At 44.4% G+C, this 15,218-nt stretch overlaps 1 protein-coding gene across 4 annotated transcripts in view; it reads right to left on the bottom strand.

The window, feature by feature from the left end:
• Nucleotides 1-8,337, bottom strand: part of SH3PXD2A (SH3 and PX domains 2A) — a 124,881-nt gene extending 116,544 nt beyond the window's left edge. For all 4 annotated transcript variants that reach the window (XM_045023501.1, XM_045023497.1, XM_045023499.1 and 1 more), the window contains exon 1: nucleotides 8,189-8,337. In XM_045023501.1, the coding sequence (XP_044879436.1) occupies nucleotides 8,189-8,246 (58 nt within the window). In that variant the 5' untranslated portion in view covers nucleotides 8,247-8,337. The remainder of the gene's footprint in view (nucleotides 1-8,188) is intronic.
• Nucleotides 8,338-15,218: the final 6,881 nt, after the last annotated feature.

Genomic DNA, 15,218 nt, shown 5'->3' with positions numbered 1-15,218 from the left:
TGGCAATAAAGGTGTAGGCTAACAGGGACAGCTCTAAATGATCTCTGTATAACAATGAAATATGATAGGATAATCCTATTAGTAATAGTCCTAAGGATCTTGACCAGGGCTAGCACTATCAAGGGAGCAGCACCCTTAAGAACAAAGGAAGGTGGGCATCAGTTTATATTGAGACTCCTTGTCTACAAACTGGTCATTCCCACGTAAAGATCACAAGGATAGCAAGCTAGGGCTAGACTCGTTCAACTTCAGCTCTAAACAAACAGGTTTCCACTACATGAGGCAAAGGGGGAGCTCCAAGTGTAACAAAACCCTGATCCCTACTGCGTGCCGGCTACTATGTATGGACTATAGGACAACTTTACTCACATACAGCCATCTCTGCCCCTTTGTGGATCTCTGGTTTGTAACGGTGATGAAGGATTAAGCACAGAAGTGTTAGGCCTCAAAGAGAACAATTCATATAGGGGTCAAGAAAATAAACCTTTCGCTAAAGAGAGATTTTAATAGAACAGAAGATGCAGAGAAGGGGTGTGAGAGAGGAATAGAAAAAAGTTTCTCCATGGACGTTATACCTATTACCCCTAACAGGAAGATATCCTGAGATGAGAGTTTCAATCAATCGAGAAACAAGCACTAGCTCCACTAGAATTGAGTAACTGTCAGCACGTGACTAACAGCAAGTGCCAGTTGAGAAACACCAGAGGTTACATTAAGCCCATAGAACACGTATACTGAGGTGGCCAAAACTTACTGACTTGCCGAGCCACAGACGACAATCTTCAGAAGGCTGAGAGCTGGGGCACACCTGACAGGGCTTGGGGTTTCAGCCTCACTCCTGCTGAAGCCCCAAACCCTGGCAGACATGTCCTGTGGGACTGAAGCCCTGAGCGCCCCCCCCACTGGGTAGAAGCCCCTACCCCACCACCCTGCTGCAAGCAGAGGTCCTGAGCTTCCTTCCTCCCCCTCGCCCTCAGTCTGGTAGGGGTGTGTGTGCGTGCACACACACACACACACACACACACACACACACACACACAAAATAGTAACGGTAAGGTTCTTAGGCTCCATCCACAAATCTAGATCAGAAATTCCACACACAAAAAACCCCAAACAAGTCATTAAAAGTGTTATACTGATTTCAGTAGTTTTTCAAGTAGACACCTCATTTCAAGTAACTGGTGTAAAATGCTCAGAGCTATTGTTTTTGAGCTGTCTGCAGCCAGGTGAACAAACATCAGGACTAACTTACAACCATTTAAAAGAACGAGGAGTACTTATGGCACCTTAGAGACTAACCAATTTGAGCATAAGCTTTCTATGGGCTACAGCCCACTTCATCTGATGCATGGAGTGGGGGGGGGCGGAGAGAGAGAGAGAGAGAGAAGTGCATGCATCAGATGAAGTGGGCTGTAGCCCATGGAAAGCTTATGCTCAAATTGGTTAGTCTCTAAGGTGCCACAAGTACTCCTCGTTCTTTTTGCTGATATAGACTAACAGCTATCACTCTGAAACATGTCACCATTAAAAATTTAAGTCAGTTTAGAACACTCGTGATTTAAATTGAGTTTTTAAAATTCACATCAGAAGTTATTTACATGTGGATAGTCTTAAATTGCTAGAGCGGATATTAAATACTTGTTTCTTTCATTTCCTAATTGTGAATAAAGTTTATTAGTAGAATAACTTGCTATATAAGTTTCACAGTTGAAATGCTCATCTGTACTGAAAGAAGTCCAAAGTCTCAATGCCCTTATTGTAACACCATCAGAAACTGACGGACAAATTTATAAGCAAATTGCTATATTCACAGCCAACACCCATTTCATCCTAAAGAAAGGATTTTAAAAAACAAACAGTCTGCCTTCCAAAAACAAACTTACTCTGCTTTCTTGAGAGTTTTATCCTCAAACAAAACACAACATGACTTTGCATGACTGATGCAGCCATAAATATTTGTCTCCCCTAACCTGACATCTTGAAGCATGATACTGTAATAGAAATGAACCCTATAAAAACAGGCTGCATTCAAGTCTACTGTGTGACACCAGACAGCTAGGACTAATTGCTGAGCAGGCAGCAGGTTAACCTACTACACTTTCAGGGAATTTGCCAAAGTTTTATGGCCAAATGGAGTCTTCATTATGGAACAATCTTGGGGGTTCATGCCAGCTCTCTTGCGCCTAGCCTCCGATTATGCCAGGACCCAGATGCTTTTGTCAGATCTGCCCAAGCCTCATAACAGCTTCTGGCATGAGGCAAGCAAGAGGAAAAGGGCAGGGCCATCTTACCCAAGGAATCTCAAATTTCTTTTGACCAACCACACAACAGAATAGCTCCTCTTAGCTTACTCACCACCATAGGAAACTGATGTGCCTTACAAATGCTTTAAATCACTTTAACCCTTAGCATACTGGCTCATCCTAAGCAGTTTCACAGTGCACAGATGGGAAGTTGCAGGGTTTGGATAATGTGTTAACCTAAATTGGTGCATGTAATCCTGTGTGTTGCTGGCTATTTGCAGGCTTAAAATGCTATATTTACTTTGATTCAGAAAAAAAGTAAAACAGGACACCTGCACAAAACCTGTGCCTGTTTGAATGATAATGGAGGTCAGCTGCTTTTCTCATATACTTGGGTATACGGAAATTTGGATGTGCAGAGGAATTCCTTCCCCTTTTGCCTCACGGGGCCTTGGGAGAGACCTAATAGGGATCATCCATTATAAACACATGGGATGTGCCCACCTGATCCAGTCCTCGAAGTTGCACTGGAGCCCCTTAGGCACTGATTGATGCTAGTCCTTCAAGGCTGCTATGGTTTAGTGACAGCTAATTCCTCCCAACCAAAACAGTTCAGAAGCAACTTATTGCACCTGATATGCTGCAAAACAGGCACGCATATCCCAAATAAGAGCAAAGGTTACTAGTTTAGGTCTGGATCAGCGGTTCTCAAACTGTGGGTCAGGACCCCAAAGTGGGTCACAAGCCCATTTTAATGGGGTCACCAGGACTGGCTTAGACTCGCTGGGGCCAAAGCTGAAATCTGAGCCCTACCGCCCAGGGTGGAAGCCCAAGCCCCACGTCGAAGTCAAACCCCGAGAGCTTCAGCCCTGGGCAATAGGCTCAGTTGTCTGGGCCTGAAGCCCTGGCCTCGCCTATCCCCGCTCCCAGGGAGATGGGGCTGAGTCAGGCTCAGGCTTCAGTCCCCACTCCTGGGGTCGTGTAGTGATTTGTGTTGTCAGAAGGGGGTCAGAGTGCAATGAAGTTTGCATGATCCAGACCAGGGGTTCCCAATCAAATTCATGCAGGCAGGTCTGTGCAGAACCTTAATGACTTGGGTGGCATTCCATCCACGCAGACCTGGTGGCAGGATCGGAGCGTATGTAATTGGACTCTTTGGGGCAGGGCCTGCCTTTTTGTTGTGTCTTTATATATAGTGTCTAACACAATGGGGTGCTGGTCTGTGACACAGGTCCCTAGGTGCTTCCCATAATACAAATAATAATGATAAACACACACACACACACACACAGAGCAGACAGCGTTAACATAAGACTCACTTTGTTCACTTGTACCAATGCAAAGAAGCTGTATGTCAGTTCAGAACACCACAAAGCCAGGTGTTGGGCAAACATTGACCATGGCTACACTTGCAAATTTGCAGCGCTGCAGCAGGGTGTGAAAACACACCCTCTCCAGCGCTGCAAATTGCGGTGCTGCAAAGCACCAGTGTGGTCAAAGCCCCAGCGCTGGGAGCGCGGCTCCCAGCGCTGTACGTTATTCCCCACAGGGAGGTGGAGTACGGACAGCGCTGGGAGAGCTCTCTCCCAGCGCTGGCGCTTTGACTACACTTGCACTTCAAAGCACTTTGAAGTGCAAGTGTAGCCATAGCCAATTCATTCATTAAGTTCTGAACTCATCCAATCTCCCCCCCACCCCCAAAGTCTAGGCTGATTTGGGGTCTGAATAATGAGCATGTGTTTGAAAAATAAGAAGGCAGTCAGTGGTCTTCCAAGGCATTCATAGAATTCCTGTTGTGTCTTCCACACTTGTATTAGTGCTCCAAATGCAACAGTTGCAGAATTCCAGTGGGACCACACTGCGCATAAGTTAACATTCATGGCTAACGGCCTTTTTACAGCACACCATCCAGTTAAGCCTCAAGACTTGTTTACTGTTCAGTTTTTGCTGGAGGGCTGTTTATATTTTCGTTTTTACTTCATGTTGAGGGAGGGATTTTTTTTTTGCACTTATTTGGAAGAGCTACTTTTTAAACGCATGTTTTAAAGCAGTTTTGTCATCTTAAAAAGAATTCAGCCACATGTGCAATAAAAACAATTTGTCTCTCCTATTATCTGTTCAAATGTTGTCATAAGGTGTACCTTTAAGAAAGGATACAATTGCACCTAGTGAGAGAACTGTTTCGCTTGCATCTTTTAGCCAGTTCATGAGGTCAGTTGTGTTAGCTCAAGTGGCCACAAGCTGTAATATTCAGTCTCCGTTCCATAATATTTAACTCTGAAAACACAGTTCACCAGTTTATTGGTTTTAAAGTGATGAGCGGATAAAGGTTGAGAGTGAAAATTTCCTTGACTTCATGAAGAGATTTAATGTTGAGACTAAAACTATAAAAAACCCAAAACCTTCGAAAGACCCCTCCCCCCAGTTATTTTTAATTATTCATTATTTCGAGGATACTATATTCAGACTGAGTCTGGTGATCATAGTTTATTTATAATTAAGTCAACCTGTCAGAGTGGGTTTGTAGGAGCATTTTACCTCATATTGTTGTTCTTAATATGAAGAACCCAATTCATGCCAAGTGCCAAGAAAGTTAAACCAGTTTGTTCTAACAGATCAGTGCATTAAAACTGATGCCACATGAGCGCCCAGATCTCTTAACTCTCCCAGAGCCTGCTCTCTTAAGGGGTGTCTGGACAGTGCTCTCAGCCACATGGCAAGGGGAAAATGGAGCATTTTTGTGCTGCCCTTGGCCACAGACATTTGTCAGAAAGGGTCACCTCCTCAACTAAGGTATAGCAATAAAAAGGGAATCCCAGAACATTGCAGATCCCGACATCAAAAAGCATCGACCAATATCGTATACCAAAATCAACAGCAGACATTGAAGCAAAGGGCCAACAAGCGATGTTATCGCATAGGAAACAAGTACCAAGAGGTGGGAGCTGGGTACGGAGAGTGGGAGAAGGTGGAACACGGACACAGAATTCAAAGCTCTGACTTGACGCTCTCTCTCCTGAGTCCTGTCAACTCATTGGCATCTTATTTGTGGCATCCCAAAGAAGGGTAAGGAGGAAATGGTAGTTGAAGTTACAGGATACATTGGTCCTACTGCTCAGTTGCCTTTTTGAGCTCCCAGCGACCAGCCCAGACCTCCATTCCCAAAGGGGCAGGATGGGAGAAGGAGAGTGGTTTTCCAACTACCTACCCAATTCCCATCATTCCCTTTGTATAATCTGGTAAACTGAGGCAGGGGGTCAAACACCTCCCTCGTGTAAATAGTGACAGAATTACACCGAGGGGGAGTGCAACTCAAGGAATAAGGCCTAGATCAGTGGTTTTCAACTTTTTACCCCAATGGAGTTGCAGACCGCTTTGGAAACCTTAGTCTGCAGATCTCCAGGGGTCTGTGGACCGCAGCTTGAAAGCCACTGGCCTCAAACAAAGATATTTAGGAACCTAATTCCAATTGATTTCAATGGGAGTTAGGCACCAGACCTAAGTGACATCTTGAGGTCACACAGCAAGTCAGTGTGACATTTAGAACAGAAACAAATAGTCAGTCTGCTAAGCTACGAAACCTCAAGGTTAGGAATCTAGGACTCCTGGTTTCTGCCACTAATAGATGTATCAAGGACCCACTTTAAAAATAAAAACAAATCCCCTGCAAAGTCTCATTGTTCACAGACGTGCTTTAACTGGGGCTTTAAGACAGCCCTTTTCCAGTGTTCAAAACGCACAAGCTGCAGTTGCTCCTTAGTTCACAATGAAGTGTTCACTTTAACTGAATCTGGACAATGTAGGCATGGCCAACAGTGCGAACACCTACGAAATGAAGGTGGCACAGCAACGCTTGCTCCAGACTCCTTGTGTTTGTCCCTTTGTGTTGATACAGAGGCTTGCTGAGGGCTTTTACACAACTTCTTAATTGTGACTTTTCTTTTTGAACAGACGTCAAAAATGTAGGTTTTGTAAGACAAGCTTGTGAACAAGGAAGCTCAAAGGAGTGTTTCCTTGGTTAACAAGCAATGGAAATGCTTATCGTAAACAATTCTTCTTTTGCAAGATTGGCAACCCGAACACTGCAGCGCTGGGTTAGGGCACGAAGTGAAACAGACGGGCTAAAGAAAATAATTCCCTCCAATCTACAAAAAAAATGCAGTGTGGAGCGACAGCATGAAGTGACCAGTAAATTGGTTATGTTCTAATAATCTAAGATGTAAAAAAAAAAAATTAAACCTGGAATTTTAACCTGTCACTTTTGTGGGGGTTGGGAAAGGGAGAGAAAAAAAAATAAACCACCACATCCCCTGGAGTGCCATAGACATTTATGTTTTATGGAAGTCTGACAGAGAACAGAGTTACAAGATAAAGTCTGTATCTTAACATATCATCTAGTGATCTAGACATGGGCCTGTGAGCTAGGAATGCAAGGTTTGAACCACAGTTTTAACGTTAACTAAAAGGGGGAAATCCAAGGCTACCGATAAAGGGAGAATGCCATTTACTAAACTACTTTCTAAGGCGTTCAGAGAATTGACTGGCCCACTTAAACCACATAGTTAATTGTTGCTAAAAGGGGCATTGGAGGTGTTGAATGCAATAAGCCTTTATTCTAGAGTGGGAGAGGTTTTCAGATACAATATAACCCAGATTTTTTTTTTAATCAAAACTCTACAAAAACTAACTGCTACACACATGCTATGATTTATGACAGCAAGCCAGTACCTCATTGGTTCCACCATAACCATGAGGTATCACTTAATTCCCTAGCAGGGATTCTAACTAATACTGCCATTCTAGGCCTGTCTAGGCAACAAGCTGGCAGTTTCGTACAGCACTATCACTGAATCCATAGACAGCAGAGCCAGATGGCAGCAGCCCATTAGTGTATTAGTTTACTGCAGAAGTGCAGCATAAATCTTTCGTAATTTATCTGACCAATCAATCCAAGCAATGTCATTCTCCGAGAGGAGTGTGACCTGTTTTACTCCCATGGGATCTGCATGGTAGGTAGGGAACTTGGAACTACCATACCACCACTTGAAGAAAAACAAGCCACACCCAGACCAACAATTCCAGAAGTGGCTACTGATTTGGGGTGCCTAGTTTAAAAATACATGACTGTTGATATTTTCAGTAGTATAGCACACTCAGAACTCCCTACAGGTGCTCAGAAACTCCAAAGCCAGGCCTACCACTTCCAGTTTAGGGCAATCGAACTGAGTAACCCATAATCATAAGCCACTTTTGAAAAAAACTGTCTGGAAAAAATATAAGGGAGGGAGAAAAAGAGTATTTGTTTTATATTAGATTAGATAATATCTTTTATTGGACCAGTTTCTGTTGGCAAAAAATAAGTTTTCCAGCTCTTCCTCAGGTCATTTATATTGTCCAATTAGAATTACAAAAGGTAACAGCAGCTAGGATACAAAACAGATACCCCAACCAGAGCCTCTGAGCCAGTCTACACCCCAAAGCTTGGAGCAAAGACCCTCACACAGAGGTACTCACAAGGCAAGACTATTTCAAGCACAACACAGGATCCCTTAGGAGAGGCAACTTGGCAGGGCAGGTGGCCACAAACTGAAAGAGAATAGTATCTCTACGCCCCCATAAAGAAACCTGACAGCACTTGGATCACATACAGGTACAAATAGATCAGAAAGAGGACTTAAATTTAAGGCAGCTGCCTTCTTGGACTGGAGAAAGATCTGTATAAGCGCAATCAGCAGGGGGCTTGTCATTTTTGTTTCAAAGGCAGTTTAATATAAAGACAGTTTTCTCTCTGCACAGTTATAGTCTGTTTGATGCCTCTGTCTCCAACCATCTTGAGCAGGAAAGAGTCAAATCACCACACCATTTCATGCAACAGGAGGTACATGGAAGGTTCTTAAAAATCTCTCTACATAGCCATGCATTATATGGAGAATCTGGTCTCTTACCTGATTTTCTTTTTGAAGATCCATATTCCCTGAAAAATAGGCAACAACAGATCGACATGGTTAGTGTTTGAAATGTGGGGAAAGAAAAGGGTGTTTCCCAGACTCCCACCCATAGACTCAAGGACTCATCCTCTGCTTTCCCTCCTTTAAACTGGAGGCTAGGGCTGCAAGGCATTTGACACACACAGACTTAAACACCCTGATCAGCAGCAGCTCGTCAGCAGCAGTAGCAGCAGCTGGTGCTTCTGCAGCACTAGGGGGGCCAATGGACCATGTGATCCAAGACAGAGCAAACCATCTACAACCAGCAAAGCAGGGGAGAAGAGTGTCATTTTCCCCCCTTTAAATCAAGCTATTTAATGCCCAGTTGCTGAATTAACCCATTACATTCCCTTGCAGAGGTAAAAGCAAGTCAAACGCTTTCTGCAAAGGTGGGGTTGCTATGGGCATATCTTGCATTGCTCACAGTCCCTTCATTTCAAATGCTAATTAACATCTGCATAAACCCCAGCCCCTTCTGGTTATCTCTGTCAAACACTTGTCTCTTTAAGGAGGAAAAGAGGATAGAGAATGTGGCTTTTCTTCTGGATCTACAAATCAAAGGGAGCTGGTGCCTTTGCTTACAATATAATATGTGAAAGTGCTAGAAGTTGCTATCACAGAAAAGAGGAAGAAAGTGCTGAACAGAGCTGGGAGAAATTGGAAAAAAATTGTTTTAGAATAATTAGAATGAGGGTGGGAAATATTTGACTATGGTAACTACTTCTTCCCACTCTCCCACCGTCCTCTCTGTATCTGTCTCCTAAACCCTGCCAGTGAAACGGGCTGTGTCATCAGGATCCAGGGGTTGCCTGCTACAGATGCCACTAGAGGATTGAGGTCTTTGCCAACTCTTTGGGCAGCAACTGGCTTGTTTATTGTCTCTTGTACAGCACTGTGTGTTCTATGGGGACATTAAAAAGGCTGGGCAACACCACGTATCCCAACGCCGACTATGCAAAGTTCAGAATATTTTGGAGATAATCTGAAACGTTGGCATGCTCCCTAAAATCAGAAATGTGCATAGAAATGAATTTGGTTTTCCCCAAAGGTTTTGGATCTACCCCCATGACATTTGGATAGCCAGGATTTACTTCCGGGGAAGAAGAAGAAAAATCCCAGTTTCTTTTTGGGTCCCTTCAAATTTTCCAGTCTCACGTATTTCTATGAAACACAGTTTTCTCATGAGTCATTTTTGCAATTGTATTTGAGGCGAAGCTCCTATCATTCATAAACAAACTGGTTTTTGCCCAGAAGCAACATTGTTTTGTGTCCACTGTCACAGGGATATACTGTGGGGCGGTGGCTGGAGCACTATGTACTTCATCTATTCTGGGCTGCCCATTAAGGCATGTGCCAGCCCAAGCTTGCCTTTATTCAATGACCTTTTTAGCCTACCAGCTACCCGTCTTTCATCACGACACCCACTGTGGTCAAGGCTGCCATGCTAGGGTGCGACAGCGGAGTCTCTGTGGCACGCAGATTAGTGCTTAACACCAGCCACCAATCAGTTCCTCGTCACCGACCCTATTACTCACCCACCCCATTTTGACAGTGGGGCCTTCTTTACCGATTCTGGACTGAAGGAGGTCTCTGTGCAGCCAACCAGCACCATTGGGGTCTTCGAGACAATCCAAGCTGCAGCTGCAGCACAGATCAAACAATGATATGCATTGTCAAGGAGTGCCTGCTAACCAAATTCAGCAGTGGGCTCCGAGAGCTCCACTTGGCCACTAGGAATGCTATTGCTTGGCTCGGCGAATATGCAAACGCTAAATAAATACACTCCCTGGGAAGCTGTGGGCAGCTCCTATAAGTCAGAGTTACTCTTGGGCCACCACTGTACTCCGGTCTCGGTGTGCAAAGCTGATGACCGCCGTGCAGGCACTGAACCAGAGCTTCCTCGGAGTTACACAGGGAAGTCCCCACAGCACAAACCAAACAGCCAGGCTCACAAGCAGAGAGGTGTAACACATTCACATTCTGTGGATTGAGCACAGAGGGGGACACAGGACACAAAGGACCGGGTTGCACAAAATGTTTACACATTTTTCATGAGTCATTAACTAGAAGGTGAAAAAAATCTGAATTCCAAGTATCTTTCCTTTTGGTTATGAAAATTTTGCCCACCTCGAGTCCTTGGTTCTGAATGGTATAGTCCATATATCCCACCCCTACCCCCAGGAATTCCCACAAGTGCCCATTGTCATACTGCGGGGCAGTGGCACTACACACTCCATCTATTCTGGGGTCCAGATTAGCTCCAGGGGAAGCTGTGGACAGCAGCTGTCAATTAGAGTTCCTTTTGGGCCACCACTGCATCCCATTCTTCTAAGCTGCATCCCCTGAGCTGTGCCAATAAGGAGCCTCAGCTCAGACGCAGACCCTGTATGGATCTCTTGGAGGGACTTTCATACCGGCGGCAGATTTCACACAGAATCAGATGAACAGATGTACCGGTACATTTGCTTTATATGATATTCCCATGGCATACGGGCTAATGGTCAAAGTGGTCTGAATTTAAGCTAGTCTGTCTGCCTCACTGCTCATTTCGGTCCCTTCTCCTGATTCCTGGCTCTTGCACTGAAGTGACTAGGACTGGTCCCGTCAGGTGCACTCAGGATCTTCCACGCTCAGTGACTTCAGTGCACGACTGAGTCTGTGACGCTGAATTTATCCCTTTCTAATAGCATCCGTTACAACAGACTGAAGAAACAAACAGGCATCTGTAGCTTCACTATGGAATCAGGATGGAGATGCAGGGTTGTTAGGGGACATGGGCCCATTATATATTCAAACTCTTCAAGGCCCTGCACTGCTCAGTCCCTCCTGCACTGTGGGCCTGATTCTCCTCTCACTTGCACCAGGTTCACACTAGTGTTACTTCACCAACTCCTACTGAATATTGCTGATTTACATCAGTGTGAGATCAGAATCAGGCCCCACGTCTTTCTAGTCACCCCTTTCTGCCTGGCTTGTGCCTCATGCTATGTCAATGCACACGGATGTTCCCTTGGTCTCCTCCGTCACTCCACCACTGACACCCGGAATGGCCTCTTTACTCTGGGGTACCACGCAACTTTACTCTCCTTCAGATCCCTCCTCAGAACTCACTTCTTCCCATTAGACCTCAACCCGGTCCATGTTCACACTTAGTCCAGTCCACTCCACTTTCTTTATTGCCACACCTTGCTGTGTTAAGTCTAATTTAAGTCCCAATCCAGGAAGAGCTTACTTTATGCGTGTGAATAGTCTCACTGAATTCATGTACACTTTCCTATGCGAATAAGCATTTGCAGGAGCAGCGTCTTAGCTTGTATGCTGCAGGTGATGGGAACCTGCTATTCTAACGTGCCTGTTAAGGCAGCATGCTCGCTTATGGTGCTCTGTTTTTGTTGTTATTAGTTGTGTTACGGTATTTCCAGGACCCCATACTTGAATGTGGGGCTCACTCTGTTGGGGTGCCACGTACACATAGTAAGAGTCTCTGCCCCAAGGAGTTTATAATCTAAATTGACAAGAGAGACAAAAGATGGTACAAGGGAAGTATTAAAGGCCCACTTTGCAGAGGGAAAGCTGAGGCAGAGAGAATAAGTGACTGCTCAAAAGCTCACAGGAAATCTGAGGCAGAGCTCAGGGCAGAACCAGATCTCATGGGTCCCAGCCCAGAGCCTCAATCACAAGACTGTCCTTCCGGAAGAAATACAATAAGAATTACATGAAACCATTTTCTTTTAACCCCCATATTCTTGTGGCTCAGATGAAATGGACACAGAAACCAGTCATCCTGGTGTAGGTTTTGCTGCACAGGTTTTGACTCTGGTTTTCCTATAATAGGTGAAATTCAGCCTTGCCCAAAGGGCCAGTATGAAGCCTCTGCACCTCTAAAGTCCCACTTCAGCCCTCAGGGCAGGGACCCCATCTCTTCCTGCATTTTGTACAGCACCAAGCACACTATCAAGCACTTACATCGAACAGTAAACTGTGTCCTGCATCAAAAACCACCTGCCAAGGGGGAGTTTAATATTTTTTATTTAATTGCCCAGGAAAGGACACTTTTCTGCTAAATGTCCTAAATCACCCTGTTCAACTTCTAGGCCACTTGCAATCCAAAAGGATGTCTTAACAACACTACAGAGAAGTCTTATGGCACATCCTGTCTTTGGAGACTGACTTTCATGCCATAGTCAATTATAGATCATAAAAAAATACAGACAAGCACTATTTAGCATCACAATTGGAAAGGTGCATAACAAAAGAGGATTCTTGTTAGAGCTGAGTCAATAAAAATCTGAACAAAAATAAAGGTAAGCTGCTGAGAAGACTGAAAGTGTATATAGCTTCCAGAAGGAATCTTCCATGTTTTTCAGCCATGATTCTCATTGTTTGATTTGTACATGGCCTTGGAAGGGTTCTCTTGAATCCCACATGAAGTCTGTACAATTAAGTTTTATGCAGCTGTCCGGTGAGAGAATTGTCTGAAAACCAACACCCTTCCCAACCAACGAGTTGGCTTTAGGGATGCAGTTCACCCCTCCACAGCCACTATGCCAGCTGATAGTCTGCAATGGGTGTCACTGACTTTCTGTGCTCCCCTCGCACAGATTCTCACTAACTGGGTCTATGGAAGCAGAGCTCCAGTGGCCCTGCCATTTACTCAGCCTCATCCCATTCATGGTGGTATATTCAGAGACGAGGGAGACCACATCTCTGATACACTGGGGGTGAAAAGACTGCTCTGCACAGATACTCCACCTGTGACTCCCTCCACACACTTGTTCTGAAGGGGTATCATGGCATGGAATACTTTATGGGGTTCTCCAGTAATGGGCATATATTACTCTTTAACCACAAGGCCTTTTAGGATACATCCAGGCAGCAAGCCGCCATGCCTTGGTCAACGGAGCCGCAACTTCAAAGCACTGTCTACACAGCTTTTCTCAGAGTGCTAGCACAAGCCCCGTTAGCCCAAGTCTAGTGAGCCAGGCTGGGCGTCTCACTGCTGCGGGCTACGTAGACATACCCTTGGAATCAGTAAAAGAAGGCCCAGCTTCCGTTCATTTAGTACAGATCTGTGAGCCTGATGTTATTCTATGACCAGAGAAAATAGCATCCATAAAGTGTGAGGTGCAGGGAATAGTTGCCATAATTAAGAACATAAGAATGCCCATGCAATGGTCCATCTAGGCCAGTATTCTGTCTTCTGACAGTGGCCATTGCCAGGTGTTTCAGAGGGAATGAACAGAACAGTAGAGTTATCGAGTGATCCATCACCTGTTGTCCAGTCCCAGCTTCTGGTAGTCAGCGGTTTAGTGACACCCAGAGCATGGGGTTGCATCCCTGACCATATTGGCTAGTTGCCATTGATGGACCTATCCCACAGGAACTTATCTCCCAGTTATACTTCTGGCCTTCACAACATCCCCTGGAAGGGTGACTGTGCATTGTATGAAGCAGTAGTTCCTTATGTTAGTTTTAAACCTGCTGCCTATTCATTTAATCGGGGGACACCTAGTTCTTGTGTTATGTGAAGGGATAAATAACACTTCCTTATTCACTTTCTCTGTACCATTCATGATTTTCTAGACCTCTAAGACCTCTATCATATCTCTCCCCCTCCCCCCAGTTGTCTCTTTTCTAAAATGAACAGTTCCAGTCTTTTTAATCTCTCCATGTTTGGAAGCTGTTCCATACCCCTAATAATTTTGGTTGCCCTTCTTTGTACCTTTTCCAATTCTAATATGTCTTTTTTGAGATGGGGTGACCAGAACTGCACACAGTATTCAAGGTGTGGGCATACCATGAATTTATATACTGGCATTATTATATTTTTTGTCGTATTATCTACCCCTTTCCCAATAGCTCCTAATTCACTATGGAGTATTGCTGTGGGAAGTGACAGACCAGGTATTTCATCCGCAGAAGCTACAGGGATCTTCTAATCCATTTAGCGGTGTTTGTCATCTCTATTTCCAAAGGAGGTGAAACAGTGGCAGACACCAAGTGGAGGAAGTTAATCCAGAGCATTTAATACATGAATACATAAATTAAAATCAGTTCACATTTGCTGGCTTTTGCCAAGGCTTGTTTAAATATGTTGTAGGCCTCTATGTTCCCATGCTCCTCAATTCCTATGAGTCTTTGAGTCTGTGGGGAGTCACTCGCACTATAGGATGGATGTCATTTCAAATAAACCACTCCAACTATCATTCAATTTCCTATGAACTGGCAGACCGCCAAAACCACTGAACTCCATTCAGTAACTTAGTAACAGGAACAATAACTTCCCCCTTCTGAAGGTTGAGATGGTTTGCATATTGGATTATCAACCATGGTTGCAGTTCTTAGAACCATTTTCTCAATGCTACTGACATCAGAGTCTGACATTTAAAAAAAACACAATACACCAAAATACCTCTCTCCCACTCTTTCCAGTGTCACCAGCTTCGCCTTAAGAACATGCCTTAAAACTTGAGCTGTTCCTTACTGATTTTATTCAAGAGCCAAACTGACATTCACTCTGACAAAGCATGATTTTTAGACAAAGCATGATTCCAAATCCACTGCCCCTAGGACTACCACTACATACTGACTGTATTATAGTCACACGTAGGAGTCCTTGTTACAATCAGGGCTCCATGGTCACATAAGAACTTCTCAATTTTTGCTTTACTTTTAATTCTTGCCCAGTTGGAATTTCAATGAGAGAACGGGGTAAAACTCATAACCCTCCTGCTCTGAGAGCGAAGGTCCTACCTATCCCTTCAGCTAAAGAGGGATCTCCATTAGCTTTTCGAGGTAGACAGTTTATGATACACAGTTGAGCAATTCAAATTCTGTCCATCAGGCAGCGGAGCGCACTCTGACACACTTCGCCTCTCTCGGTTCGTTACGCTATTTTGTACCTCAAGATACAGAGTTAACAAATCATAAAGAACACATTTGATTGCTTCCCCCTCTCCCCAAGACAAACAGATGAAGGCTTTTTTTA

The sequence above is a fragment of the Mauremys mutica genome, chromosome 7 (genome assembly GCF_020497125.1).
Source record: "Mauremys mutica isolate MM-2020 ecotype Southern chromosome 7, ASM2049712v1, whole genome shotgun sequence".
Classification (NCBI taxonomy): domain Eukaryota; kingdom Metazoa; phylum Chordata; order Testudines; family Geoemydidae; genus Mauremys; species Mauremys mutica.
The sequence above is the reverse complement of the archived record's forward strand: the minus strand, read 5'-3'. Positions and strand labels throughout refer to the sequence as shown.